The following is a 27,222-nucleotide window of genomic DNA, read 5'->3' as shown; positions in this document are numbered from 1 at the left end:
AAAATCACATGTTGAATGTTAAATTGCACAGTTTTAGTAGTACATCACCATATTGTGTATAGACAAGTAAGAAAAGGTTCTTTGATTTGTTTAAGACAAAGTGCAGTATATACATTTAAGTGTATCAACAAACTAATTTTAAAGGTACAAGAGTAACTTTGATCACAAATTATATGCTGTGAAACAACACAGTTTCAAAGGGACATATATACATAACGATATACAATTCTCGATACCGAACACAAGCAGTTGATAAACCTGTTGGTGCTGTCTGACACATATGCTCCTCTTTAGGTTTTGTTTTGGAAATGCTGAGTAGTAACCACTATAGCCACAGCTATCAACCGACACAGAGAGTGACAACTGTAGACAGCTGAAGCTGCAAGTAACATTCAGTAGTTTTGAGACAATATAGGTTTTGTACAAAACTGTGCTAGGCACCAGGTATGAACTGGAATAGGTTGTATTAAAAACAGCTTTTTCATGAAAAATGTGTAATTACTATTGTCCTTAATATGTGGTAACTGTTCTGTAAAAGCAATAAGGTACTACCACAGCCCTTGCCAAATTATAAATATTGTCATAGTCAGAATGGTTGCTAATCCTCTGCTTTGTGTTAGCACTGTGACTGTATTCACAATATTGCATGGCCTATAGCTTTGGGAGGAAATGATTTCTACAGATGTATAATATTATTGTAGACCTTCATATTGTCATCAGATTCCATAGAAGCAAATGTACAGATTCAAAACAGATTCTGTTGGGGGGGAAAAGTGTTTATAACTGCAAAATTATAAACTTCAAACAGAATGTTAAATTGAGTTTGTGGTTATGTAATGTTGTAATCTGTATGTGTGGCATAGATTTGAGATTCTGGTTTATGTCAGTCGTTATTCAGAGGCTTCAGAGAACAACTGCAAACTTTTAAATGCATTAACATGGCATTTTAGAACATAACAGATACATGGAGAAATGGCATCGGCAACAAAATGATGGTTAAAGTTTATAATCAATACTGTCCACATAATTAAAGTGTGATTAATATCAGAAATCTGATATTATGGTAGCTTGTGTAGAGCTGCTTCAAGCCACTAACCTACTATCGTCTCTCTGTTCAGTCAAATCAGTTCTCAGACATCACAGGTAAATGTAATTCAGTGTAAACCACTTTTAAAGATTGCTCAGCTCAGAGATGTCAAAGGAAGGTGACACTGAGACCTAAAACACCCTTTGCACTACACTTAAAGAGTTTTACATAAACTTTAAATTGTACTTGAATTATGCCACTAGAGGTCAGTAATCACCATACTGGTATGTCCCGTCTTTCAAAAGTTGGTAATGTATATAACCTCTCACTTGAGAATCCTGGTGAGTTAAATATCCACCATTTATTTTTTTCAGACTAACAAACTACAATATTTATTCATCTCACACAGTTGCCTTTTTGGCTAACAGCGCATCAGTCACAGAAATAAATGAGGGATTGGCTATGGATAAGTTTTAAGTTTTCTTACATTAAATTTAGATTTTTGTCTTGTTTTTAATTTATTTTTAATTCACACACACACACACACACACACACACACACATATATATATATATATATATATGTTTGTTTTGTGCAAAACAGTACCATGCAAAACTGCACTATTATTAGATGCTAAAGGCTCGCCATGTTAATAATGTTGACGAGAAGAGTCAACAAGTATGAATAAGCCTAAAAATGGAATTATTTGCTCTGAAGGTTCAAGACGAAAATTCTTTGACATTCTTTCAAAATGCCTTGCTATAACATTCCTCAGTGACCCTCGGCGGGGAATTTTTTTCTCAAACCTTCCTGTTTCCCATAAGTCACTGCGAAAATAGTATAAAAGTCCTTGCGACCTTCTTTCCGGCCTCACTCTCCCTTCCTTGGTACTGAGATGGTAAGTGTGGAGTAGTCTTCCTGAAAATACTCAGCAACTAGCCACCAGTGAATAATGATTAGGTCTTTATCGGTCGTATTATCAAAACAAATTTATGTGAACTAATAGTGCTCCTTTTTTGGAGCACATTTACGTTTGATTGTAGTTTCTTAAGTATGTTGTCCGCTGCTTAGCTATAGCAGGCCTTTCACGTGTGATCAGGCCACGAGAGCATGAGGCGGTGTGCATGCGGCACTTTTCTTGGTAGCCATACAGTGAAGAGAACGTGATTACAACAAATTAAATTTCACATTTAGATGCACTGTCACCAGTGTTGTAACGGGTGTAGTTGTTAGCGTGTTTAACTTTAGGAGTAGATCTTCATCTTCAATCTGCAGCATCTTTAAGCTACAAGTTCAGTGTTCAAAAAATGATCGTGATATTAGCCTTTAGCATAAGGCTCAATGCTATCCCCATGCATGACGATAAATTGTGTTGGTAGGGACATCTGAGTAATGTTGATGAATTGCCAACCTTTCTGACACGCATGGGGCTGAATATACATGCACATGCCTAAATAACTGCCTTGATTTTGTGCCCTCGTGGTTTAAATGTTCGAGACACTTAATCGTTTTCCGTTATTTTCCAGGTTTGACGGCGAGCGGATCATTTTTGCGTTTTAGGTAAGTTGTGATGAATTACTGCTGTATGGGATGATTCGATGCATTAGCCCAAAATGATTGGCGTCCTTCATTTCAAGTCAAGCGTAGCTTCTTTCAAAGCCTTTGATGCAAAGTATAAGAGTAGTGGACAGAACTGATTTCTGAAATTTACTTATTCTGAGGCTTTGAGAAATGGCTTCAGGCGTCAGCTCCCAAAGTGGGATTAGTGGCTTAAATCTGTTTTTGTTTTTGTTTTAGGCATGACGGAGGGACAACAGTCAGCATCTCCACGAAAGGTATCCCACATTGCTCTGTTCATAGTGAAGAACATCTGGTTGCCTGGTAGCCAGTGCTGCAGTACAAACTGTGCTACTGTGATGACCCTATTTGCTACTCTTGATCATCAGATGATGACATTTCAGCCACCAAGCTCTATAATACTGAGGCACAGCCCTATGTCCTTCTGCAGGCCAAAATGAGCCTTTCCATTTGTTTAAGTAATTTTGATTTTCTTTCCCCACTCGCGTCGTCTTTGTAGATGCAGACTGGTGATCTGATTTGTCTCACAGGTGAGCTCTCAAGAAATCTTGGTGATGACTTTGTAATGCTGTTTTCCAGACAACTGGATCACACTTAGCTGCTGTTTGTGATGATTATTTATTTGACAATGGGAATCTCTCTGAATTAGACTGAAAGAGATACTTTTTCTGAGACAGCAGTGCACAGTGTAAATTGTCTGACCAGCACTTGCATGTTGATGATCCTGCTTTCTTATTCTTTTTGTCTCCACTAGATGGAGGGAGGAGACCAGTCTACTATCTGGTGGTAGATGGTAAGTGTTTATAATGCAGTTAAATGTGTGTTCAAGATTCATGATCCCTGCTTGATACAAGTGATGACTGCATAGTTCAGCAGAAAATCCATGTAGAAGGAAATGCTCATTGTCTTTCGCTCCTAGCTGATGTATCTCAATTTGTGTTGCTTTTCCAGGCATCAAAACAGTACAGGTGCTTGACTCTCTTGTTTTCTTTCCTTGCAGGAATGATGACATCGTAAAGGACAACTGGATTCCTTTGGGACCCAGTATATGGTTTGTTCCCCTTCTTTAATACATTGATTTGTATTTAAAAGCAATATTGTTCTTTCTCTTTCTCTGCAATGCACTGATGACCGCATAGTTCAGCAGATCCTCTGTGACGAACCTAAAGCATTGTCTTTCGCTCCTAACTGATGTATTGCTTCATTTGACTTGACACACTAACCTGTGTTAAGTTTGTGTTAACCAAGAGGGTTTTTTTTTTTTTTTTTTTCCCTTTTTGTTTCAGGACTTTGAACTGCATAGTTGCAGGTAAGCATCAGTAGTTTTAAGTGAGGTTCTGTAACAGTGACCATTTGAGAGGATGATTGAGAATCAGGTCTCTGATCTTGTTGAGGACGCAGTTCATATATTCTGATCATGGTTGTAATTCATGGGAATGATGGGTGGTGTGTTTTCGTGTGATGTTGAGTTGTTTTTGGGCTTTCCAGGAATTGGAGCCAGATGACAAATCTTTGACTGGCAGAGTGTGGAAGTCGGCTGATTCTAGTTTGCACAGGTGTGTGTAAATGACTTATAATTTGACCCATACAGTTGGGTTCTATGATGGTTTACAAATGTCTGACCTGAACTTAAATGTGGACAAAACTGCACTGAGGAACCTTAAGTGTTGCAATGCATCAGTGTCTTTCAGTGTTACTGACTGTTGACCAATTGTAATCCCCCCCCCCCCTCTAGTCTGTGAATGTGACTGCTGCTTCTGACTGGATGGCGTATTACCCACGGTGAAAGCGATGGTGTAAGTTCCATTACTACTTTCTGTAACTGATCTGTTAGATCAATCTGTGATGAAGAGATTCTGCCAAATGAATCTGCTGATTATACTCCTTACCGTTCCATTTCCTCTGAGGTTGATTTGATAAACGAGGTTAAACGTACATTTGTGTGTGGCTTTGTCTCAGTTTTGTCTCTCTCTCCCTTTGTGCAGAGTGTACTTTCCTGAAAGACTAGACCTGTGGTGGTGGATATGATGAAACACCAGACATTACAGAAGAAAAGGGAAAGAGGAGTGCAACAGATGTTTTTCTAATTTTAAAACAAGTCTATCAATCATTTGGCACTTTTTTTTTTTTTTTTTTTTTTGTACCTCTAAGTTGTCTGTGACCATACTAGCACAACAATTCTGTTGCAATATGAAGAAAGCGAAATTGTCAACATGAAATGGTCTAGGAGATTTTTTTTTTTAATAAAATTTACAACGATTTGGGATTGACCACTGCATAAGTCGGTGTTTATACAATCAAGAAAAATTGTCTGAAGTTGGCAAACTGTTTTTGCTATTTTGACTCAAATGTCCAATGTTGCAGTGGATTTAATAAACTTTGAAAAGTAATACTCAGTTGTCTGTTACTTTCAGTGTGGGATTTGGTCGGGGGCCTGTGAGTTTGAGCAGTGTCTGACTTTCTGTGAGACTTGAGTGTTTCCCTCACCCTGGAAAAACTGGTGGGCCTTAAATGATCGTTATACTGAGGTCTGTCGGTAGCATGAAAATTTAACTGTAAGTGAATGGTAATGTGAGGCGGACTTCGGCCCATGCGTGGTTCCAACGGTGTCAAACTCGCGGTGCAGTTGGACGGTTAGATACCGCATTTCTCTGCAGCCGTCAAAGTTTCCTGGTAGATTTATCGACAAGCAGGACGTCAGAGATACACACCTACAATAAACGGTCATTTGTTTACCTTCTGAACGTACGTTGGAATAGTATCTGCAACGGAAAATCATAATCAGGCGATCAGAGGATGTGACGTTATGAATTTATAAGGAAGCGTTTCCTGTTGTCACGCTCCCTCTAAATAAATACGGGGCCAAGCGAATTTAGAGGTGCAGGCCAGCAGAATGGACTGAATGAGGGCGAAGAAGGGAGCGGTTAGCCCAATGCCGACTTTTATAGAGGTTATACATCATTTTTGGCACAGATGATTCTTTTTTCACTTTTGCCCGTTCTTTGGGCTGTTTCGGTGGAGGCGAATTTTTTCCAATTTGAAAGCATTTCAAATGTATCTACGTATTATTTCAATTATTTTTATTGTAATATATGGGAGGGGGAGTGTCAACCCAACCAGGATGATGCGACTCAACAAGGTAAGGGAACAATCTGTCTCGATTTTTAAAAATGATTTGCTCGTTACCATTTTTGTCTTCTGACGTTACATTTAATGAGGGTGAACAAGAAAAAATTCAAAAATAACCTAACCGTCTGTGGGTCATTATCATGAAATACTGTTCCCGTTTCGCCGAATTGTTAAAGATAAACCATCGTCTTTGATTTCATATCTCATTCATAAATTATGTTACTAAAATCGCTACATCAGAGATGGTCACCGAATCTCTTGGGGTGGTGATAATATACGCAATTTTGAAAAAGAAAAAAAAAAAACAAAAACCCTAATACACCCCCTAGTGCAGTTTCTTTTCAACACCCGTACTTAAACACTGTACTGATAATTACAGTTTTCTTCCTTATTGATACATCTTTAATAATTACCTCGTTTTAGGATATTTTTACTTTTAACATTAAGTAGGCTATTTATCCATAAACCGTATTAGGATTACTGTGCAATTGTTTTTTTTGTTTTTTTTTAAATCTGAGCACTGCACAACCATAAATGGATTATGAGTTGAAAATGTCAAAACATCGCATCTGAACTGTCAAGTACTCCTGTTGTGTTCCTAGTGCCTACAGGGGATCTTTGGTCTGGGTTTCCTCAAGACTACATTGGCATGCTGACAACATGGTATTGTAGTCTAGGACAGTGTTGTGATTCAGGAGACTGTAGGATAACCAACAATATCACAGGTATGATTCCTGCTAAAGGTGTAAACTCAATCGTATAAACTTTGACATTGCTTGAATTTTAATTATTCATGTAGTCACTCACTTCCAGTGGAAGGTCTGTAGAACTGAGCTTGAGCTAGATTTTTAGTTAAAATGAGTATTTGCTCACTTTTAATGATAATCATAATCCTAAACATTAATATTTATCATAGCATAGTACAGTTGTAGTATAACATCCATCTCACGATATATTTATAGCAGGATGAACAAATGAAAATTCAAAGTGGCACAGACCTCTCTTGAATAAATAAATGTCTTTTGTTTAAGAGATACCAATTAAGCTAATGATGTATTAAATGTATTACAAATCTTTGCGTGTCTGTATGTGTGTGTGTGTGTGTGTCTGTATGTGTGTGTGTGTGTGTCTGTATGTGTGTGTGTCTGTGTGTGTGTGTGTGTGTGTCCGTGTCTGTGTCTGTGTGTGTGTGTGTGTGTGTGTGTCTGTGTGCGTGTGTGTGTCTGTGTCTGTGCAGGGCTGGAGCTGGATCTGCAACAGAAACTCCATGGACAGCACCTAGCCCAGGCTGTGGTGCTAAAGGCTATTCAAGGCTTTATTGACAACCCCGAGTCCAATAAACCACTGACCCTGTCCTTCCACGGCTGGTCTGGGACTGGCAAGAACTTTGTGGCACGGATTGTCGCGGACAACCTGTACCGTGATGGGGTGAAGAGCGAATGCGTGCGTCTGTTCATCGCTCCTTTTCACTTCCCGCACGTACGCCTTGTTGACGTGTACAAGGTCAGTGTAGTAGCCCACTTGGCTCAGACCAGATGGGCACACTCTGCCAAGGGGCATTACCAATATAAACTACTACATTTCCAAAGAACAAACACTGTGTTTTATTTTACTCTTACTCTCATTCATGACCAAAATTTTCCATTTAGTTGGACGCCGCATATAAACTTTTGAAATAGGGATCTGTTAATATTTATCAGTTTATTTATAGAGAAAAATGTAGTGTGATTAAGGGAACCCTCTCCAGTCAGGCAGCCGTCCAATTAGATCAGGATGACTGTGTGGACTCACCTAAATGACGTACGTTGCGTAACGACCAGGTTGCAAAATGGTACTGTTTGATACAGTTGCAAAATCCAACCTTTACACAGCAGGGCGTAAGGATAATATATTTTAAGACCGCAAACAAATGATTTGTGCACACTCTTTAGAAAGCTGATTGTATAAGGTATGAATATGTTTGCGTGTGTATGTGTGTGTGTGTGTGTGTGTGAGACTAAGGGTACTTATAGTGTGTCTCTGTCCATCCAGGGCCAGCTAAGGGAGGCAATACGAGACATGGTACTGCGTTGCCCACAAACACTCTTCATCTTTGATGAAGCTGAGAAACTGCATCCTGGTCTTATTGATGCCATCAAACCCTATATGGACCATTATGATAATGTGGATGGGGTCAGCTATAGAAGAGCCATTTTCTTATTTCTCAGGTACAGTTTGTACGGTGTGATCAATGATCCTTTGGTTGAGTTTAGCTCGTGGATGAATTTTTCAGTTATAAAGAAAGTACGGTTATAAAGAGATAAAAGCGTTTCGTGTCAATGAATATTTCTTGTTTTTGTAGTAATATCGGTGGTGCCGCCATCAATGAAGTGGCGCTGGATTTTTGGCACTCGGGACAGAACCGGGAGGACATTGGCATGGAGGATTTGGAACATCGGCTGCGAGCGGAGGCCATGGAAGCTGAAGGTGCTTGCTTTTATTTGGATTTTTACACTTTTGAAACACAAACAACTATTTTATTTGATGAACAGTATTACTTCATCAAAGTTGTGACTTCCAGTGATAATAGTTCATTAAAGACGGTCTGTAGCATATACCAATCTGACAACAAAAATATCTATTCTCCAATATTTTACATGTCTCTGGCCTAGAACAGAAGAGTGCAACATTCTCCAGTCCTTCCATGAAAGCACAAAGCTCTAAGCATTATGGTGACATGTCTTGATGGACCTAAAAGAATTTTCTCATTTGGATGAGTTTAGTGATTTGTAGAGGAACACCTCTTGTCGACCATACAGTGGTTTCTGTTTAGTGTGGCCATTGACTTCATGTTGGGGAGTACACTTTGAATCAAATCAGGATTTACAAAATGCTTTTAAACTGAAAGGCTGTTAACATTTCAACAAAGCTTTAAGTTCTTTACTGATCGTTCAGTTTTCTACACTTAAGATAAAAACAGGAAACAGTTGTTTTCTTTTCTCATAGATGAGGCTGTCCTACTACTAGATCCCACTCTGTTTTGACCGTTCCATCACGATTTTATTATGGATGCCTTTAAATGCCTGATTTCTCTGTTTCCCAGGGGGCTTTGCTCAGAGTGAGCTGATGTCTGGGCATCTGATTGACTTCTTTGTGCCGTTTTTACCGCTGGAGTACCGCCACGTCAAGCTATGCGCGAGGGACGCCTATGCAGCTCGTGGTTTGCAAGCGTCGGAAGCAACTCTTGACGAGGTTGCAAAAGCCATGCTCTACGTCCCAAAGGAAGAGAAACTCTTTTCTGCTCAAGGCTGCAAGTCCATACCTCAAAGGATCAATTTTTTTCTGCCATGAGCATCTCAACAAACTGCTAACATGTCATGAACATGGATGAGTTCACCACATCACCCAGACCTCACGTAAAAACACTAAACTCTGCCCTGCTGATGTCTGAAACGTTTAACTGAATATAAGTGAACATTTGAAGAACAGTTTGGTGCTTAAGCTGCTCCCCAAACACTACTCTGATCATGGAGCAGAGGACTTGCATTTAGTCTTTCTGTTTTGGGGGGGAAAAACTTTACACTTTAAATGCTTATATTTTTGGTTAAATTAAGTTCAGCTCATTTCCTTTATTTATTCCATATCTTTTTTTTTTTTTAAGGTAAAAGATAAATATTATCTGTCTAAAGTTACCACTAAAGCGATTTGCAATGCAATGGAAGAAAACCCTATAGGTTTACAGACCAGTACACAGCAGCTGAATTTTGTTTTCTGCACTTCCTGAACTACTTACCGTTAAATGAGTCACGTTTTTTATGTTTGGGAATGTGAACCACACCTCTGTAAAAATATTATTTATAACTTCCTGCAGTATTCCCTATTTCAGTCACGATGTTGTTGTTGTTGTTGTTGTTATTTTCTTACAGTGTGCCGTCAGATGGTTTATTATGTGCATTATTACTCTGGTTTTACCATATTATCACTTAAGCATTCACTCAGTTTTGCACTCTGCAATCAGTGTTGATAGACTCACAGTCTTGAGTGCAGAAAAGAAAATGGATCGTACTTCTTCCCAGGGAGTTTTCTTACAAGCTTCACATTCTCCATATCTCAGTTTGTTGAGAATCATGCAAAATTTGAAAAGTCTTTTATGCGTCATGGGTTGAATATGGACTGACAAGAAACTGTGTTTTGTAATGATGTTATATTGAGATACAGGTTTGCAAAGTCAAAATTAATGTCACTGTTGTGCATGTTGTACTTTTTTTCATATCATGTGCATTTTGATATGTATTTTTGAATATGCTCCCTTGTTCTAGTGCCAGTATTTGTCTTATCTCTTGTTGAGCAGTAACCCCTTAACATTGTTCGAGGGTTTTCTTTGGGGTTTTTTTTGTCTTTAAATAATGAAAATCTATCTAAATAACACACAGTGGGTCTTAGATTCCTAGGCTCACTGATTTCTTTGAAGAGGCTGTAATACACATTGAAAGACTTTATTTCATTTTATTTTGTTGATGAAAGACAGCTGCCCCATGGAGATACATTATAATATATAAATAAAAACAACCATTATTATTATTATTATAATTATTATTATTATTACTCGTTTATGGAATAAAGGTTATAATACAAAGATTTTAAGACATTTGGTTTTTTAAATATAAGCAAAATGTTTTATTGATTTATTTATTAATCTTTTACATGTATTGCCTTCTCAGGAACTTAATACAACCACATAGTTTTCTCAGATGCTGTTCCATTATGGTCTCATTCATATTGTGTAATAGGCTGTCTTTATCCAGATGGACTAAAATCTCTAGCTTACTTTAAGGATGTTCTGTGATTGCGTCTGACAAATTTCACTGATGATGTTAGACGGTTATAACATGATATTTTTTGTTTAATCTAGACCTCTTTACTCTCGGTAAGCCTATTATTCAAATATAATATTTTCAAATGAAAGTGTTAACCTCCATGTAGTACAGAATTAACCGGTTTAAATCAGGGGCTCTAGAGTAACTGCATATTCGAAGTATTCATGCTGAGATTTCAGGATTTTCCAACTATTTGAAGGGGTAGGTTTTGTGCGTGTGTCAGCCAAATGCGTGGTCAGCTAGCATTGGACGAGGACAATTTGTCAATGAGCGTCTGCAACAAATTTGATTGGTTAGAGCTGGTTACGCTACGTTTCCAAGGAAGCATCCAATGAGAGCGAGCCATCTGTTCTGAGGCTATGGGAGAGCTTTCCCAAATGATGAGGGAAGCGGCGATTGATTTCAGGAGATATGCCAGAGAAACACGACTGTGTGTAGTACATGGTTAGCTGGTATATTATAGTGTGTCTGTCATCTTCAGAACAGTTTCCGACTTGGTGAGAAGGAAGAAAGAAATATATTTTACAAATATGACGACGTTGTCGTTGCTTTTCATGGCCATGTCGGTCGCCTTAATAACTGCAGAATCAACAGTGTATTTCCGAGAGCAGTTCGAAGACGGTGGTAAGTTCAAACAAACAAGCAAACCACTGTTCTTTAAATTTACTTACATCATGTATTTGGGTTAACATACTCTGATGTTATCGACTATATCTGTAAATATTAGCGTAGAGAGAGTTATTATAGAATTATTTAATACCCCCCCCCCCCCCCCCCCCCCTCCAGTCGTTACATGTACTAAATACTGACTTAATTATTGTAATATATGGTTAGCTAAAGTTGCAGTAACATTAGGTTACCTGTCAAGCTAACTTTGTAAATGTAACATGCATGAACCAGATAGTTACCCATTTAACCTACTGTGTTCAGTGTGACTGCTGAGATTTATCCATGTAGAGAGCTCGCCTGCTAATTTGAATTATATGACCATAAATATCTGTCAGTGACCTCGTCCTTCTCAGCCTAACACCACCGTTCAAAATTCCAATGAAGCCGACTGGTTATTAACTGCATATCTTTGTTGTGCTGCAGATGCATGGAGTAGCCGATGGGTGGAATCGAAGCATAAATCGGACTATGGGAAGTTTGTGCTCTCTGCAGGCAAATTTTATGGTGATGCAGAGAAAGACAAAGGTAGGTGTCCGCTTCATTATCAGCGACTGCGAATCCAAATGCACTGAGCTTTTGATCGCAGACAGAAAACCCACACATGTGTTGTTTAAGGTTCATCCTTTCTCCGACATTTGTCACTCCCCCCCCCCCTTCAAAACTGTGGGTGGGGGAGGGGTTACCTGCAGATGGCGACATAACTGCCATGCTGTGTAACAGAACCACACAGTTGACGCAGCCAAATATTACTTAAGGTTACTGGCAAACAGCAAAATTGTAATACCTTTTGTCTGATAATAGATACGGTAGCTGTTATCATTCAAAATACTGGTAATCCAGTAATGTTGGATTGAATTCCACTTTTTCAACCTGTGTTGGCTCCTCAGTATATGATCAGTCTCCTATAAAATGACATTTGATGTCTTTGTAAACGTACAGGTCTTCAGACCAGCCAAGACGCTCGCTTCTACTCCCTATCCTCGCGCTTTGAGCCTTTTAGCAACAAGGACCAGACTCTGGTAATCCAGTTCACTGTCAAACATGAACAAAACATCGACTGTGGTGGTGGTTACATCAAGCTCTTCCCAGCAGACCTAAACCAGGAGGATATGCATGGAGACTCAACATACAATATTATGTTTGGTGAGTGTCTATGTGAGAGAACCTCTTACTGCGAGGCAATGGTGGAATCATAGTTAGCATTTAGAGAATCTGTAGAGATATACCATGCAGTGCATGTATTTTGGCAGTTTTCACAGTCATGAGGAGAGGAATAAGGATAATGTGCTTAACTAGTGCAATAGTGCTTTTTTGCTTAATTTCATAATCTGGGTTATATGTTTACAAACCCGCATGTGCAGTTAATCTGAACAGTTGCACTGAATGTGGGGGCACAAAGTTCCATGATTATAACAGTGTTTGCAAAAAGGCTAAATGTCCTAAATGTAAATATGTATGTTTAGTAAATCTGTGCTCAGAAGGTGCCGGACATTCTCTAATGCTGTTTTCAGTAAATAAAGGATCGCGTCTGCAATGACACTACGTTTTGTTTTGTTGCAGGTCCCGATATTTGTGGGCCAGGTACAAAAAAGGTTCACGTGATCTTCAATTACAAAGGCAAAAATCATTTGATCAACAAAGATATTAGATGCAAGGTAAACTAATTTTGGTCTTTTTTTTTTTTTTTACAAAGTACAATTTATTTTAAGATGTTTAGTTACGTCAAGTTCTCTTTTATCGTTGTTTATCTCTTTCGTTTTTTGGCTTCAGTTGTGTGTTTAACTCTTAAGTGCTTTCTTTCCTAGGACGACGAGTATACTCACCTATACACATTGATAGTAAACCCTGACAACACCTATGAGGTGAAAATTGACAACAAGAAGGTGGAATCTGGCAGCCTGGAGGACGACTGGGACTTCCTCCCGCCCAAAAAGATCAAAGATCCTGACGCCAAGAAACCCGAAGACTGGGACGAGCGGGAGAAAATCGACGACCCCGACGACAAGAAGCCGGAGGTGAGTTACGGCGGAAACTTTTAAGACCGCAGACACGGGTCGTTTCTTTTTTTTTTTTTCTTTTCCCTGAGGGTCATTTTTAAGATGGTTATCAGCCAGTACAACAAAACTGCAGACACACCTGTCTGGGGAAAAAAAAGAAAAACATCTCTCGTCTTTCAGGGCTGGGACAAACCAGAGAACATTCCAGACCCTGATGCCAAAAAGCCTGATGACTGGGATGATGAGATGGATGGAGAATGGGAGCCACCAATGGTCTCCAACCCTGACTACAAAGTAAGTCTTCTTTTACATAGTGCAGTGACCTCAATTTACCAACATGCATGAAATAAATGAACAGAGGTTTGCTAACTGTCACAGACAAATATTTGAATGTCCAGAGTAATTACAATGCAGGCAATAACCAATATTTGACTTCATTTGTCTGTAAGGGTGAATGGAAACCTCGTCAGATTGACAACCCGGCCTACAAAGGCAAATGGGTGCACCCTGAAATAGACAATCCAGAATACACGCCCGATGCGGAAATCTACAAATATGACAGCATTAGTGTGATTGGGTTAGACTTGTGGCAGGTAAGATTGCTCTTGGTACTTGTTATATCGGTTTCATTTTTTTTCAATTTTCACAAATTCCATAACTAAATTTGTCATGTTTACTAAATGCATATCAGCCACTGATCTTTAAGTGGTCCGGGGTCGATATGTCATTGTTTTGTGTAATGCAGCAGTCAACACTTAACGTTTTACGTCTTTGTTTGATCTTCGACAGGTAAAATCTGGCACAATTTTTGACAATTTCTTCATCACAAATGATCCAAAGCTTGCAGAGGAGATTGGCAATGAGACTTGGGGTCAGACAAAGGTATGTCCGCCAACACTAAGCAGACTTTCTTTCAGTCGCTAATATCTTTTCAAATAAATGATCCTCGTTAATAACACCATCAGTGGATTGTATTACCACTGACTGTGCTGTTGTCCTTTGCGAACAGGACCCTGAAAAAAAGATGAAGGAAAGTCAGGAAGAGGAGGAGAGGAAGAAAAGAGAGGAAGAGGATAAGAAACGGAAGGAAGAAGCAAAGGATGAAGAAGAGGAAGAAGAAAAAGACGAAGAGGAGGAAGAAGAAGAAGAAGAAGAAGAGGAGGAGGAGGAAGAAGAAGAAGAGGAAGAAACAGACTCTAAACTCAAGGATGAGTTGTAGATTTAACACGGACTTCTGTAGAGATGCTTTGTCCACTATGATCTATTTGGACAAGGCAGAGGCCTGGACTATGCTGGACATTCCTTTTGTTATTAAAACCGGCCATTTCTGGGAGGGATTTTAGTTTTGCTTTTTGTCTCAGTGAAAATATTCATAACTTAATTGTCATACGTTGAGTTTCAACAGACTAACGGAAGGGTCAGAGTCTTAGTATTTTTCAGACAGGTAGTTTAACATGGAGACAAAGTGAAAAAAACAAACAAAAAAACCCCACAATGTTCCTTACTGTGATGTGATACATGCATCCCATGTTTTTTTGTTTTCTTTGGGGTTTTTTTTTTGTGTGTGTGTGTGTATGTATATCTGTTTACATGTTTCATCAGTGACCTTTATCTCAACTTGATGTCTGTTGGTTTTGGAGACATCTTTCCTTAAAACAAACACACAAACAAACAAACATCTCTTTTCATTCTCTTTAAAGAGAGTGCAACGAACAATGCAGTGTGGTACTGTATAGTGTAAATTTGACATTTTCGGACACTGAAACCGTTACCTCATGTTACATTTCGTATGTCTGTCTAAACCTTTGAGAGGCGTCGGAGCAGGTACGTCTGTGGATCTGTGATCCCAGTCGACGTTCTCTTTTTTTTTTTTTTTCTCTGAATCATCTGCCCTGTCTTACATGTGTGACATCTTAATCTTCTTACTGTTTGTGTGTTGTACTTCTCTCTTTGTGACGAGTAAGGCTACGATGAAAGTTATCCCACCCAGAACACTACACTATTTGTTTTTGTGTGTGTGTGTGTTTGTGTGTTTTATTCTGTTGCACATTTTTTTTTCTTCCGAAACCTTAGCTGTTAGTTAAGGAACACACAGTTTTTGGGAACACTAGGAGGGAAAATGCTCTGGCTACATACACTCAGGGTGGAGATTTAGTCCACCAGCATACGTTGCTGGAAAGACATAGATTTTGTTCTGGAAAAAAAAACAAAAAAAAAAAACATTTTTTTGCTTCCCTCATGCAAAAACTTTCAATGCCAATGTGAATATGCACTGCTGTAAATTCAGAGATTTGACCCAATTAGATATGAAATAGCACCCGTTTGAAAAGATATATTTTGTACTTCACGTTTGAGGGAAATGCTCATCACATTTATTGGTAAAGAGAAGAAGTTCTGAAACATGAGTAATTGTCCAACAATAAACTTCAAAAAGGAATTAATATCCTGTCTTCAGGCTCTCTGAGGTCTCAGTGTGTTATTCTGTGCTCTGTACCTTGCCAGAAGAGTTGAGTATTAGCCCTCCATGGGTGACATAAGCTATAGCTGAGCTGATGCATTGTCCACTTCAATTATAATATCGCCTTTTCTCTGCAACATATTTGCTCATGTATTGCTGATTTTCTGACTGCTGATTGCTTAAATGTACAAGCAAGATGAAGGGACTGGTTTTTGAACTTGATCATTTGGTGGTCATATGAAAGTTTACAGTAGTGACTATTCCAGGTATTCCATGCTGCAGATAGTATTCCATACTATGTTGTAATTTACTCATGCAGTGGACAAGCATGCATTTGTATTGAGAAGAAGAGCTCCCTGAGTAAATATTTGACTTAAAATAGATATATACCAGAAGACATTCAGCTCTGAAAACCATATCGTGCAGGCCAGGAAATTTTCCCTCTAAAATACCCAGTAGTAACAGTTGTTGTTTTTTATTTAACTGGATAGGCAGCTGGTTTCAGATATTAAGGGAAGAGTGACTGTTGGTATCATCTGTTGGAAATCCAGTGAAGACCCAAATTAATATTATCATTTTCAGTCACTGTAATGGTGTGCGGATAGTGTTTGCTATATAATGAATTGGGCTCTTAGAGGTGGATGTGTATTTAATTTCCTGCATTTACATAATTTCCCATACGACATGAGTCGAAGGTGTTAGCAAACTAAGTGCTGTGCCATCCATGCGTGCTGATGATCCGGTGCCAGGTTTTATAGCATTCTTTTCATTTCCTATTGCCACGATTAACTCGGGACGAGATGATCCAGTGCCGGCTTTTGTAGTATGCCTATATTGCCTATTGCATATCGAAACGCAGGATGGACTAGTGGGAACAGAAACTATGGCTGCTAGTCTGTCTCTGACTCAGGTAATCCTGTCTCTATACTCAAACAGCAGTTTTCTGCAAGTTAGTTAGTGTAATTATGGATGTGTGTGGAAGCTAACGGACTCTTATGTGTACTTTTAATGTATAAAGTGGGCACGCCCTTCGCTCTTTTCACTGTCATTTGAATTTGTTTTCAGCTGTATGCTCTGGAAAAGTTTCTACCTAATCTTTGGAGAGTATGTAAGGGCGTAGTTTGTCTCAATTTTGAAATGGGTGGGCTCGGTTTTTTTCGTGGCTTCGTGGTTTTTAAAAATGTTATCTAAAGTTGTGCATTTATCCTGTTCTCGCGAATTTCGTAACTAACTTTGAAAGTTCTCGAAACAAGATTGCTTGGTGGAGCATTGCAATGTGTTGCTGTACTGACAAGATGTTAGCTTTGAGCTAACTCGGGTAGTTAGCATAGCTTAGCTACTCAAGATATGACTGGAATACTAACTAGCATAGCTTTCCAAATTAGCTAGATAGATCGCCAATAGGAGTCTGGGTGGTTTTCCATTGAGACTTTTGCAAATTAGTATAAAATATTAAGAAACGCCGACTTTTCTGTTCAGTCAAGTACGTTCAGTTAGGGAATGAACAGTCGCAACATATGAGCATTTGTCTCATATAAGTACTTACAGAGTCAAAATGTTCTACAGGATCAAGGATAGGAAGTGTCCTTGGTGTGCAAATGTTTCCTGGCTCTCCGTTTATGGCTGCGAAGTTAACAGTAAACGATGCGACGGTATGGTTAAACATTGTTATAAATTTGAAGTTGTCATTTTGTAGTGAACTGGTTAAAAAACAAGAAGTTAACAAAAGTAGAGTCACGGAGCACTGATGGTCAAATTAGCTAATTGTGACAGGTCATTCAGCCCATATAAAAAACCGATTTGATCATTTTGCTTTGACTCCAACAGTTGGAGGTATATTTGTGCTTGTAGCCATTCATTACGTATCATGTCACTGTTCATACAGTATCAAAGCTATTAACGTTCTGCTTAATATGGTAGGGAGTGTTCTTTATTAAGCAAAAGATGGGAGGCGGTATCTACTTGGCCAGCAACATAGTAGGCTAATTACAAATTCATTAGTGACTGTTGTGTGACTTGGACTCTGGGGCATCTAGCTTGGCTTCCAGATTGTTCTTTTACACTGTATCTGTAAGTAAGGTACACCTGTGCCAAAACTTAAAGTGATACATTAATTTGCAAGTATATTTAATAGATGAGGTGTCCCGTGGTAGTACTGTTGTTGCCAATGTTATTGTCCTTGATTCTGTTCTGTATCAATGGGGTGATACTGTATCAATCCACATATGATATCAGTTTCAGGTGCGGCTTTCCTGCTGAAAAGACCGGACTCGTGATTTTAAGACATTAAAAGAAGCCAGAGATATGCATGGGGACAATATGTAATCTTAATGTAATAAAGGTTATAAGGCACCTAACACTGTAGTTGCTGAGTGGTCAGAATAACATGTATCATAAACACACATTGTAAATTTTTATTACATTAAGGTTATATATTGTCTTTATGCATATCTCTGGCTTCATTTAATGATAGACTTGATATACATGGGCTGCATTTACTTGTGCAGTGATTTGACAGTGGTATAATATTAGTATTGGAAGACTTATGAGAATATCTGCAGCAGTAATACAGGAGAAAGATGTCATGTGTTCGCTGCAGTATAATTAAAGACGCAAAGACTCTGTTTTGCTGGGGAGCAGTTCTTAAGAACACTGTTATTAGCATCAGAGCTTTGACAGGTGGCTAAGTGGAGTGATTCAGCTTCCTATTGAATGTTTGTTTTGATAATGCCTGACAGATTGCCCAAGGGGTGTATGTGTGTGTGTGTGTGTATTTGTGCTAGAGTTGGTGTGTTTAGTCAGGTTTTTGTTTTGTAGCGTTGAAATTTAATAACCCTATTGAAAGCACTGACCGTAAAAATGAACAGGAAATGAAGCCTCGGTGATTTTTATGCTGTTTATAAACAGGCTGAATATACAGAGAGAGAGAGAGAGACGCCCATTGCGAACACAGTGGGAATAGAAAACATCCAATGGCTGCTTTGTCCCATGCTGTCTGCCAACATCTCTTTAACATGCATCAGTAAACTCGCATTGAGAAATGATAAAATCATAAATTACACGGCTATAGGACGTATGTAATTATTATTACAGTTCGACCTGATATGACAGACAGAGGCTGACCTGAGGAGTGGCAGTGTTTGTATTGTGCTCATGCGCTTTACTAATGTCATTATTTTGCATAGCCCTTTCTTTTTTTTTTTTCCACTCCGTGTGCTATGAATTAGTCTTTTGGCAATCAACAAATCCCATTGGGCTACAGTAAAAGGCCTGGCTGTAGGCTAGCTTGGCAAACACATTGTGAATCATTGTATTAGAAATCATGGCACTGAAAGGAGTGTATGTGCGGGTTTTATCTTTACAGATTTGTCTTTGGGATAATGTCTCTCTCTATGGGAGTAAGACCTAAAAAAAAAAAAAAAAAACCCAGATTTTCCAACACTGCGTGCTTTAGTCTTTTAGGCTTAGCTGATTTGGCTTTATTTTACCGTAATTTGTAACGGTTTTGTCTCATATGGTTTTGTAAAGGCAGTGAACGGAAGAACTGGAATTCTCTCGTGTCTGGTAGATTCACTGGTTTTTTTTGTTGTTGCTCTTGTTGTTTTTCTGCATGCTTAAAAGACTAACTTCTCACCTGGATACCATATGGCTATGAGTGATGTCATCTTTTTTAGATATGAAGCTAAACAAAGGATTCGGCAGAAGTAGACTCACTTCAACATCAATTCAGCAGAATTTTCCGTGCTAATCTTCAAGTGATCTTACGCATGTATACAGTTATTAGACATGCAATGTTTTACAGTCAGTCAGTTACAGAACTGTTTTAACAAGCTGTCTGTGCGTGTTTTCTTTGCATTTTCAGCTTTCAAGTGGAAACCCTGTCTATGACAAGTACTATCGACAGGTAAGGATTTAAACCTTTCTGCCTCGGGCAGATCGGGTTTATTCCACTACCCTACTGCAGGTGCAGTTTATAGATTTGTTTTGATGAGAAACCAGCATTGGAAATGCTTTACACTGTAAAGCCGCCCTGAAACTGTTCTGGAACTTACTGTGTTGTGTAATGTATCTCTTGTAAGAAGATGCCTCCATGAATAAGTGATGACTTGGCTGACCAAATCAGTGGGTGTGAATGAAATAGGAGTGAGTGTTTGTATTAGCCAGCCTGACTCTTCACTTCTTTGAACCTCATTCACTAAAAACACATGAGGGGTTTTTTTTTCCTGCCAAAATGTTTTGTCATGTGTTTTATCGGCGTTTTATTCATCGTAGAGGAGAAGCCTGGAAGACAAATTCTGATGATTTTTTAGATGTCGCATGCGACTCACGTAGTGTAATAAAATTAGAAGTCAGATAAACCGGTGATGAATGTTTTCCTGTCTGCTGCTGTGCAGGTAGATCCATCTGGCAGCGGACGGGTGGCGGCCGGAGACGCGGCCTTGTTTTTAAAGAGATCCGGCCTTACAGACCTCATCCTGGGCAAGGTAGAATCCATCAATCTGTCCACTGCCCCCCACCCAACGACACCAAAAAACACATCACGTCAAATATAAGTAAAGCTGCTCCGGCAATGAACGGGGACGCGTTGATACATTGACAGGCTGACGCTAATGCTCAAATCAAGGCTAAAGCTTAAAAATAGCCGGTTACGTGCGCGTATCTCATTGACTTTGTGTTCGGTGAGGATGTGCCGGATCGTTAACTCTGACCGTTCATTTTTCTCACTGCACGGCATCTGTTAGGCATTCAGGTCACACACTGTGGTGGTGACACTGCCCAGTAGTGAACAATGTTCTGATTCCTGATGATAATGTGTGAAATCTGATTTTGATTTGACCTTGTCCTCATTAGATATGGGATCTGGCCGATTCAGAAAGAAAAGGATTCCTGAACAAACAGGTAATGTCGTGTTTTAAACGAAGAATAGCGTAGTGCAGTAAATGACGGAAGGATTTTTTTAAAAAATATATATTTCCATACATTTCCATGTGAGAATGCATGTGTTTTGTTTTTTTTTTATTTGGTTACTTTTAGCAATTTTTTGTGGCACTCCGGTTGGTGGCTTGTGCTCAGAATGGACTCGACGTGGCGCTGAAAAGCCTCAATGCCGCTGTTCCTCCCCCAAAGTTTGTGAGTCAAAACTCCCTGTTATCTGAGATATGTCACACTCTCACCCACGGACACAGAGCTCTGCACATTCTGCTTTGGATGAACGAAAACGAGCGATCGGTTTCCGTCCTGTTGTTACAAAAACTTAAGAACTTGAGTAAAAATCTAGACATGCATATGCGTGTGTCTGTGTGTGCGTGCCTGCATGCGTTTGCGTGTACGAGTGCGTGTTTTTGTGTGTGTGTATGTGCGTGTGTATATGTGTGTGTGTGTGTGTGTGTGTATATATGTGTGTGTGTGTATATGTGCGTGTGTGTGTGTGTGACTTCTGTGTATTAACATCCCTTTTCCTCATTTCCTCCCCAGCATGACACTAGCAGTCCGCTCCTGCCTGGCGGGGTGCCAGTCGACAGTCCATGGGTGGTCAAGGTTAAAGCCCTGTATTATTCTCCTCTACTGAATGTCCACATGAGATTCTTACATTATTAATGGACAGGAATAATCTCCCGCAAACTAACCTGGCTGTTTGATTTTCACATTTAAGATCGGTTTCACTCTGCTGTGCTTAACTTCTCACCCTTATTCACCATTCTTGTGCGTCTCACAGTCTGAGGAGAAGATGAAATTTGATGCCATCTTCGACAGCCTCTCTCCAGTTGGGGGCCTTCTCTCAGGAGAGAAGGTCAAACCAGTGCTGCTCAACTCCAAACTCCCAGTAGACGTACTGGGTCGGGTAAGAACATATGGCTTTGTAAACATCTCCTCAGGAGACCGCGCGACTGTTTTACAAGCTTATCGGCGTGGCGACGGAGGAGCGGCCTCGCCTAGTTCGGTCAATATAAACAGGTTTATCCACAGGGGGGTACTGTTGGCTCATTGTCAACTTCTAAATATGGTAAAACATAGAATAGAATAAAATAGAATTGGCTTGTATTGAGACAACGTAGGAGACATACTTGACTCGTGAGGTTGGGAGGTTGGAAAGTGGAAAATTGTGCGCGTAAACGCGCGACCCTGAGTCTTATCCAGGATGTTTGGATGTGACAGGTCTGGGAGCTGAGCGACATCGACCGAGACGGGATGTTGGACAGAGATGAATTTGCAGTGGTGAGTCACGCTGCTTATGTAAAAAATATATATTGATGTTATTTCTGTACCATATGAATGCTTTTAAAGGTCAGGTGTAAGCTGGCGCGTCGTACGCTTTTTTCTTTTTTTTTTTTCCATTAATGAAGCCAGTTTTGTGCAGTTTGACTCAGACTCAGATGTTGTGGGATTCGTTTCTGTAGCCATATGGCGCTTTGAATTCTGGCTCAGATATAACATGAGAAAATCAGGGGTCGTGCAGCTCGGAGCCAAGTCGCGTTTGAAGCCGTCAGAGTTTCGGAAACGTTTTCCTCTCCGAAGATCTCGAAACCTCTCAGAAATATCAAAGCCGTTGTTTATTTTTGGGCCATCTCTACGACCCGACAGGTTTCAGCGGCAAGCTCGCCCTCATTTCTCCAACAAGGAGTCGTCTGTTTTTAGAACAAACTTTTATTTTGTTAAAAAAAAAAAGCCCCTGTCTGTGGAGAAGATAAGACATCCCTGCATCACTTGTATAAACATGACAAGATAATTCGAGTCAGACAGGAAATATGAAATTCTTCCATCCTTTATTTAATTTCTGCAGAAACTTGCCATTATAAACAGATCAGCTCAAGATACTCTCCATGTAATCCAATTTGAGATTTCATCTGTCAGTTGCTGGTGAAATATCTTAACCAGGGACTCAAAGTGTGTGTATGTGTGTGTGTGTGTGTGTATTGTGTGTGTCAGGCCATGCACCTGGTGTACAGAGCTCTGGAGTCAGAACCAGTGCCCATGTCATTACCGCCCTCTTTGGTGCCTCTGTCCAAACGGCGGAAATCTGCTCCATCTCCAGTGCTGCCTCTCTTGCCCTCTCCTCCATCTGTGAAAGACAGAAGTTCCTCTCACACAGGAACCAAAACACTACCCACTTCACCCACAGCACCAGCACCAGTACCAGTACCAGTACCGGCACCGTCACCACAGGTACACCCCACTCCACCTACAGCACCATCACCACAAGGACACCCCACTCCACCTACAGCACCAGCACCACAGGTAGACCCTCAGAACACAGCACCATCACCACAGTACATTCTGCTCCACCCACCGCACCATCACCATAGTACACCCCACTCCACCTACAGCACCATCACCACAGGTACACCACACTCCACCTACAGTACCAGCACCACAGTACACCCTCAGAACACAGCACCATCACCACAGTACACCCTCAGAACACAGCACCATCACCACAGTACATTCTGCTCCACCCACCGCACCATCACCATAGTACACCCCACTCCACCTACAGCACCATCACCACAGGTACACCACACTCCACCTACAGTACCAGCACCACAGGTACACCCTCAGAACACTGCACCATCACCACAGTACATTCTTCTCCACTCACCACACCGTCACCACAAGTACACCCTCAGAACACTGCATCATCACCACAGTACACCCCACTCCACCTATAGCACCATCACCACAAGTACACCCTCAGAACACTGCACCATCACCACAGTACATTCTTCTCCACTCACCACACCGTCACCACAAGTACACCCTCAGAACACTGCATCATCACCACAGTGCATTCTTCTCCATTCACCACACCGTCACCACAAGTACACCCTCAGAACACTGCATCATCACCACAGTACACCCCACTCCACCTATAGCACCATCACCACAAGTACACCCTCAGAACACAGCACCATCACCACAGTACACCTCGCTCCATCCACCACACCATCACCACAGTACACCCTCAGAACACAGTACCATCACCACAGTACACCTCGCTCCATCCACCACACCATCACCACAGTACACCCTCAGAACACTGCACCATCACCACAGTACACCCTCAGAACACAGTACCATCACCACAGTACACCTCGCTCCATCCACCACACCATCACCACAGTACACCCTCAGAACACTGCACCATCACCACAGTACACCCCACACCACCTATAGCACCATCACCACAAGTACACCCTCAGAACACACGACCCTGCCTCAGGGCAATACAAAGACTGCGCAAGTTTGTCTCTTTAACATTTCCTCTGTCTGCCTGTCTGCGTCTGCGTCTGTGTCTGTGTGTGTATGTGTATGTGCAGTGGGTAGTATCTCCTGCAGACAAGGCCAAATATGACGAGGTGTTTACTAAGACAGACACTGATATGGACGGGCTGGTGTCAGGGCCTGAGGTGAGGGACATCTTCCTGAATACTGGCCTGCCCTCCACCACGTTGGCACACATTTGGTGAGTTATCATCCACAAACAGTGTTAAACTCTCTCAATATGAAGACTTAACCTTTCTGTACATGAAAGACACTTTCAAAGACATGCGAGGCTCCTGAAAACCCACACATTGACGAGTATAAGCTTCAGAAAAGCTGGATATAGAATAAGCGTTTCCTTATTATTCTCAGGGAGTTATGTGATATTGGTGACGTCGGCAAGCTGACCAGAGAGCAGTTTGCATTGGCCTTGCATTTAATCAATCAGAAGATCACTAAAGGGATAGACCCACCCCAAACACTATCTCCAGAAATGATCCCGCCCTCTGATAGGGCAACACCGCGGCCGGTGAGTAACGATTCTCTAAACGATACCTTTATCTGCTCTGCATATGATTAACCCATATTCAGAATGCACCCACGATTCTTTATCGTTGTATAGAATTAGAGTTGGTGTTTAACATCACTAACTTGATTATTGCGTATGATTAACTTGCAATCAGCGTGCTTCACATTTAAGACCGTTCTCATGCAGAAAGAGAAGTTGTTTTTGCATTGAGGTTGTTGTGCTATGTGCTTGCACTAATTCTTCACTTCTTGTGGTTTTTGTTTTTTCCTCCAGCTCACTGCTGTTTCTCCTTTGCCCTGTCTGTCTGCCTGTCTGTCCGTCTATCCATCATCCTCTTCTCTTTCTTTGTCTGTCTTAATCCTGTCTGTGTGTCTTGATCTGTTTTTCCTCGTGGCTCATGCACTGAGCACAAGGTGGGATTGTGCTACCGTTGGCTTCATGATCATGTTGTTTTGTGTTTGTGCTACAGCGGAAGCTCGCTGCTTTTATAGAAGTTTATTTACATTTTCTACATCTGGGCTTTTGAGTTCCTCACACGGTTTTTCAAACTCTCAGATTTTATAGTTTCCTGTTTAACTGCCGGTAATGAGCTGAAACATTCTGAACATGGAATTTACGTGATGTTAAGAGTTGTGACTATGCTGACAGTCAGTTTCCTAGTAAATGATTTTGTAACCGTCCAGTGGGCAAAAACAAAGTAAAAAAGATTTTCTGAGCACCGCGTGACTAACTTGTAATTTTATTGAATCAGCTGTCTTTCATTGGCACGGGATCTCAAACTATTTTCAGACATCCTTGCTTCTGTGTTCTGACTTACTGAAAATCAAAATTAAAAACAACAGAATACTTTGATTGAAAAAAACAAAACTTTCTGAAATAACACAGCAGTCAAATCACTCTGACTGTGTAAGTGCGTGGCATTCTGACGGTTTAAGTACGGGACTTTCTGACGGTTTAAGTACGGGACTTTCTGACAGTTTAAGTACGGGGCTTGTGTGCCATTATGTCAAAAAGGGGAAGACTTCTGCTGCATTGCGTATAGTGCTGACACCGTGTTCGACACATTTAATGTTCCCACTCTGTCACGGCATGAATACGTCACTACCATTTACTGCACTTGTTTACATGACAAACACCTTTTTCTGTGTAGCGTATCCCTGTGCTAAAACTATGTGCAATTGCTAAGCCTTTTTGCTACAAGTCAGATCTATTCACCTCTCTCCTACATAGTGCCCCCCAATTAAATGTGTCTTTTGTGAGTTAGTGCTGTTTTCCTCTGCGGTCCTCATAGAGTAAAACGACGGATCCCTGAAATGGATGACTGTTGTAATGTTTTTCGTTTGCATTTCTCCGTCCACTCCATCCATCAGGGCAGCACTGTGCCACCTCAGGCTGCCGACTTCTCTGCAATCAAAGAACTGGATTCCCTCAGCAACGAGATCGTGGAGCTGCAAAGGTGAGTGCTCAAACTGGAAAGGGACTGCTCTCTGACACATGTTTGACATTGAATGACCTACTCCACAGATCCATCACCAGTCCAAATACAGCTATTCTGCACTAAAATGAAGGAACTGTTGAAAGATTCAGGAATTGTAGGGTTTTTTTTTGGGTTTTTTTTTGCAGGTTTCAGATCAAAGATGAAACATAGAACTTTCTAGAAGTAAACATTATAGTCCCAATGCCCATTTCATACCTGCATTTATTAGCATTTCTATCACTGCATTTCTTTTAGAATGGCTACACATGTCCAAACCTTTTTTTCTGATTGTTTTGTTTAGCCATTTTTCATGCAGGGTGTGTGTCCCCTGTGGCTTAGTTGGAAGGGTGTGTGTGGGTGTGTGTGTGTGTGTGTGTGTGTGGGGGGGGGGGGGGGGGTTGCATATTTTTAGCCTAAGAGGAAGGTTTCACACACAGGTGCACAGCAGCATATGAAACCCACTGTGGAGGAAAGCAGAGAGTTTTGAAAGCAGGGCTGTTCGAACTATATTCATTAAATGAGACATCACTCAGACATCACTGCTTATCCTCCCCGGGTGCCTCACGGTTCAGTGTGAGGTGCCACCGATATGCTTAGTTATATAGATACGTTCACGGTACCTTAAGAACTCAAGAGGATTCGGGACAATTCTTTAGGACTCTCTGTGAAGAGAAACGACGTTCCCTGTGGACGAGCTGTCAGAAGCGAACAAAGCCGCATAACGAGTTTCATTTCCATTGTCTCTGGACGCGGACGTGCGCGTGAATGCAGGAGAGCAGAGCGCTGTTCCGGATCAGGTTAGCTGCTTTGGTCTTGGATAAACTCAGAAGGGGCCTTGTTTACGCACCAGTCTCCAGAGGTGAGCCCAACCCTCCACGTGACAACAACCGCTACTTCAGGGCAGGAGAAAGAAGGGGAGGGAGGAAAGAAAGGCTCTAGTAGTCAAACGCTGAGAGAAGAGGGTTTTTTTGGGTTTTTTTGGCCTCTCTCTGTCTTTCTTATTTTGAGAAAGAGCAGAGGCCATCGTTTATCAGCTCTTTAAGCCGTGTCTCAGGCAAGCTGAGCGGTTCTGAGGAGGGGAATATAAACTAGACAGGAAACTGTGTCCACCACTCCTCACTTCCCCTTTTTCAGAAAAAGGTGTGAGACAAAAGAACAAAGAGAAAAACAGCTGGAGAGAGAGAGAGTGACGGAATGAGATGTTTGGAAAGACAATGAGGAAAGCGTGGTCCTCAGTAGAATG

At 40.7% G+C, this 27,222-nt stretch overlaps 3 protein-coding genes, 1 long non-coding RNA gene and 7 other non-coding genes across 12 annotated transcripts in view; all 11 read left to right on the top strand.

Annotated features, from left to right (window-relative positions):
• The first annotated feature begins 1,898 nt into the window (after positions 1 to 1,898).
• LOC115820476 (uncharacterized) lies at positions 1,899 to 4,728 on the top strand. Its single transcript, XR_004025569.1, has 10 exons — positions 1,899 to 1,925; positions 2,554 to 2,587; positions 2,825 to 2,862; positions 3,105 to 3,135; positions 3,360 to 3,398; positions 3,606 to 3,656; positions 3,892 to 3,914; positions 4,094 to 4,161; positions 4,341 to 4,401; positions 4,591 to 4,728. It is a non-coding gene; the product is annotated as an uncharacterized LOC115820476 (long non-coding RNA).
• Positions 2,378 to 2,455, top strand: LOC115821915 (small nucleolar RNA SNORD74). Its single transcript, XR_004025604.1, has one exon. It is a non-coding gene; the product is annotated as a small nucleolar RNA SNORD74 (small nucleolar RNA).
• LOC115821924 (small nucleolar RNA SNORD75) lies at positions 2,685 to 2,751 on the top strand. The gene has a single exon (XR_004025612.1). It is a non-coding gene; the product is annotated as a small nucleolar RNA SNORD75 (small nucleolar RNA).
• Positions 3,205 to 3,284, top strand: LOC115821912 (small nucleolar RNA SNORD79). Its single transcript, XR_004025601.1, has one exon. It is a non-coding gene; the product is annotated as a small nucleolar RNA SNORD79 (small nucleolar RNA).
• On the top strand, positions 3,450 to 3,536 carry LOC115821917 (small nucleolar RNA snR60/Z15/Z230/Z193/J17). The gene has a single exon (XR_004025605.1). It is a non-coding gene; the product is annotated as a small nucleolar RNA snR60/Z15/Z230/Z193/J17 (small nucleolar RNA).
• LOC115821918 (small nucleolar RNA snR60/Z15/Z230/Z193/J17) lies at positions 3,722 to 3,805 on the top strand. The gene has a single exon (XR_004025606.1). It is a non-coding gene; the product is annotated as a small nucleolar RNA snR60/Z15/Z230/Z193/J17 (small nucleolar RNA).
• Positions 4,201 to 4,263, top strand: LOC115821923 (small nucleolar RNA SNORD78). Its single transcript, XR_004025611.1, has one exon. It is a non-coding gene; the product is annotated as a small nucleolar RNA SNORD78 (small nucleolar RNA).
• Positions 4,443 to 4,515, top strand: LOC115821914 (small nucleolar RNA SNORD47). Its single transcript, XR_004025603.1, has one exon. It is a non-coding gene; the product is annotated as a small nucleolar RNA SNORD47 (small nucleolar RNA).
• Positions 4,729 to 5,488: 760 nt separating the features above from the next.
• tor3a (torsin family 3, member A) lies at positions 5,489 to 9,365 on the top strand. Its single transcript, XM_030783585.1, has 6 exons — positions 5,489 to 5,744; positions 6,337 to 6,459; positions 6,972 to 7,237; positions 7,766 to 7,941; positions 8,076 to 8,200; positions 8,817 to 9,365. The coding sequence occupies exons 1-6, from the start codon at positions 5,579 to 5,581 to the stop codon at positions 9,062 to 9,064; spliced, it is 1,104 nt and encodes a 367-aa protein (XP_030639445.1). The 5' UTR covers positions 5,489 to 5,578; the 3' UTR covers positions 9,065 to 9,365.
• A 1,585-nt stretch (positions 9,366 to 10,950) lies between these two features.
• On the top strand, positions 10,951 to 15,717 carry calr (calreticulin). 2 transcript variants are annotated; one of them, XM_030783739.1, is made up of 9 exons: positions 10,951 to 11,211; positions 11,683 to 11,784; positions 12,199 to 12,402; positions 12,820 to 12,914; positions 13,065 to 13,274; positions 13,437 to 13,550; positions 13,706 to 13,849; positions 14,046 to 14,138; positions 14,266 to 15,717. In XM_030783739.1, the coding sequence occupies exons 1-9, from the start codon at positions 11,121 to 11,123 to the stop codon at positions 14,473 to 14,475; spliced, it is 1,263 nt and encodes a 420-aa protein (XP_030639599.1). In that variant the 5' UTR covers positions 10,951 to 11,120; the 3' UTR covers positions 14,476 to 15,717. The 2 variants fall into 2 exon arrangements, with proteins under 2 accessions (XP_030639599.1, XP_030639598.1); XM_030783738.1 differs by having other exon boundaries at positions 10,952 to 11,214.
• An 875-nt stretch (positions 15,718 to 16,592) lies between these two features.
• The window catches only part of eps15 (epidermal growth factor receptor pathway substrate 15), a 23,204-nt gene continuing 12,574 nt past the window's right edge, over positions 16,593 to 27,222 (top strand). The window contains exons 1-12 of the mRNA XM_030784483.1: positions 16,593 to 16,624; positions 19,577 to 19,618; positions 20,109 to 20,198; positions 20,566 to 20,613; positions 20,749 to 20,844; positions 21,190 to 21,252; positions 21,431 to 21,556; positions 21,871 to 21,930; positions 22,642 to 22,878; positions 24,030 to 24,175; positions 24,346 to 24,502; positions 25,873 to 25,958. Of these exons, the coding sequence (XP_030640343.1) occupies positions 16,598 to 16,624; positions 19,577 to 19,618; positions 20,109 to 20,198; positions 20,566 to 20,613; positions 20,749 to 20,844; positions 21,190 to 21,252; positions 21,431 to 21,556; positions 21,871 to 21,930; positions 22,642 to 22,878; positions 24,030 to 24,175; positions 24,346 to 24,502; positions 25,873 to 25,958 (1,178 nt within the window). The 5' untranslated portion in view covers positions 16,593 to 16,597. The remainder of the gene's footprint in view (positions 16,625 to 19,576; positions 19,619 to 20,108; positions 20,199 to 20,565; positions 20,614 to 20,748; positions 20,845 to 21,189; positions 21,253 to 21,430; positions 21,557 to 21,870; positions 21,931 to 22,641; positions 22,879 to 24,029; positions 24,176 to 24,345; positions 24,503 to 25,872; positions 25,959 to 27,222) is intronic.

Source organism: Chanos chanos, chromosome 9 (genome assembly GCF_902362185.1).
Source record: "Chanos chanos chromosome 9, fChaCha1.1, whole genome shotgun sequence".
NCBI lineage: Eukaryota > Metazoa > Chordata > Actinopteri > Gonorynchiformes > Chanidae > Chanos > Chanos chanos.
Note: the sequence above shows the minus strand (reverse complement) of the source record. Positions and strands in the feature narration are given on the sequence as shown.

Excerpts from the sequence above, each read along its gene's own strand:
- calr (XM_030783738.1), top strand. The coding sequence starts at position 11,121 with ATGACGACGTTGTCGTTGCTTTTCATGGCCATGTCGGTCGCCTTAATA. Across the intron at positions 11,215-11,682 it reads AGAGCAGTTCGAAGACGGTG|ATGCATGGAGTAGCCGATGG; the intron begins GTAAGTTCAAAC and ends GTTGTGCTGCAG. Across the intron at positions 11,785-12,198 it reads TGATGCAGAGAAAGACAAAG|GTCTTCAGACCAGCCAAGAC; the intron begins GTAGGTGTCCGC and ends GTAAACGTACAG.
- tor3a (XM_030783585.1), top strand. The coding sequence starts at position 5,579 with ATGATTCTTTTTTCACTTTTGCCCGTTCTTTGGGCTGTTTCGGTGGAG. Across the intron at positions 5,745-6,336 it reads GGATGATGCGACTCAACAAG|TGCCTACAGGGGATCTTTGG; the intron begins GTAAGGGAACAA and ends TTGTGTTCCTAG. Across the intron at positions 6,460-6,971 it reads GATAACCAACAATATCACAG|GGCTGGAGCTGGATCTGCAA; the intron begins GTATGATTCCTG and ends GTGTCTGTGCAG.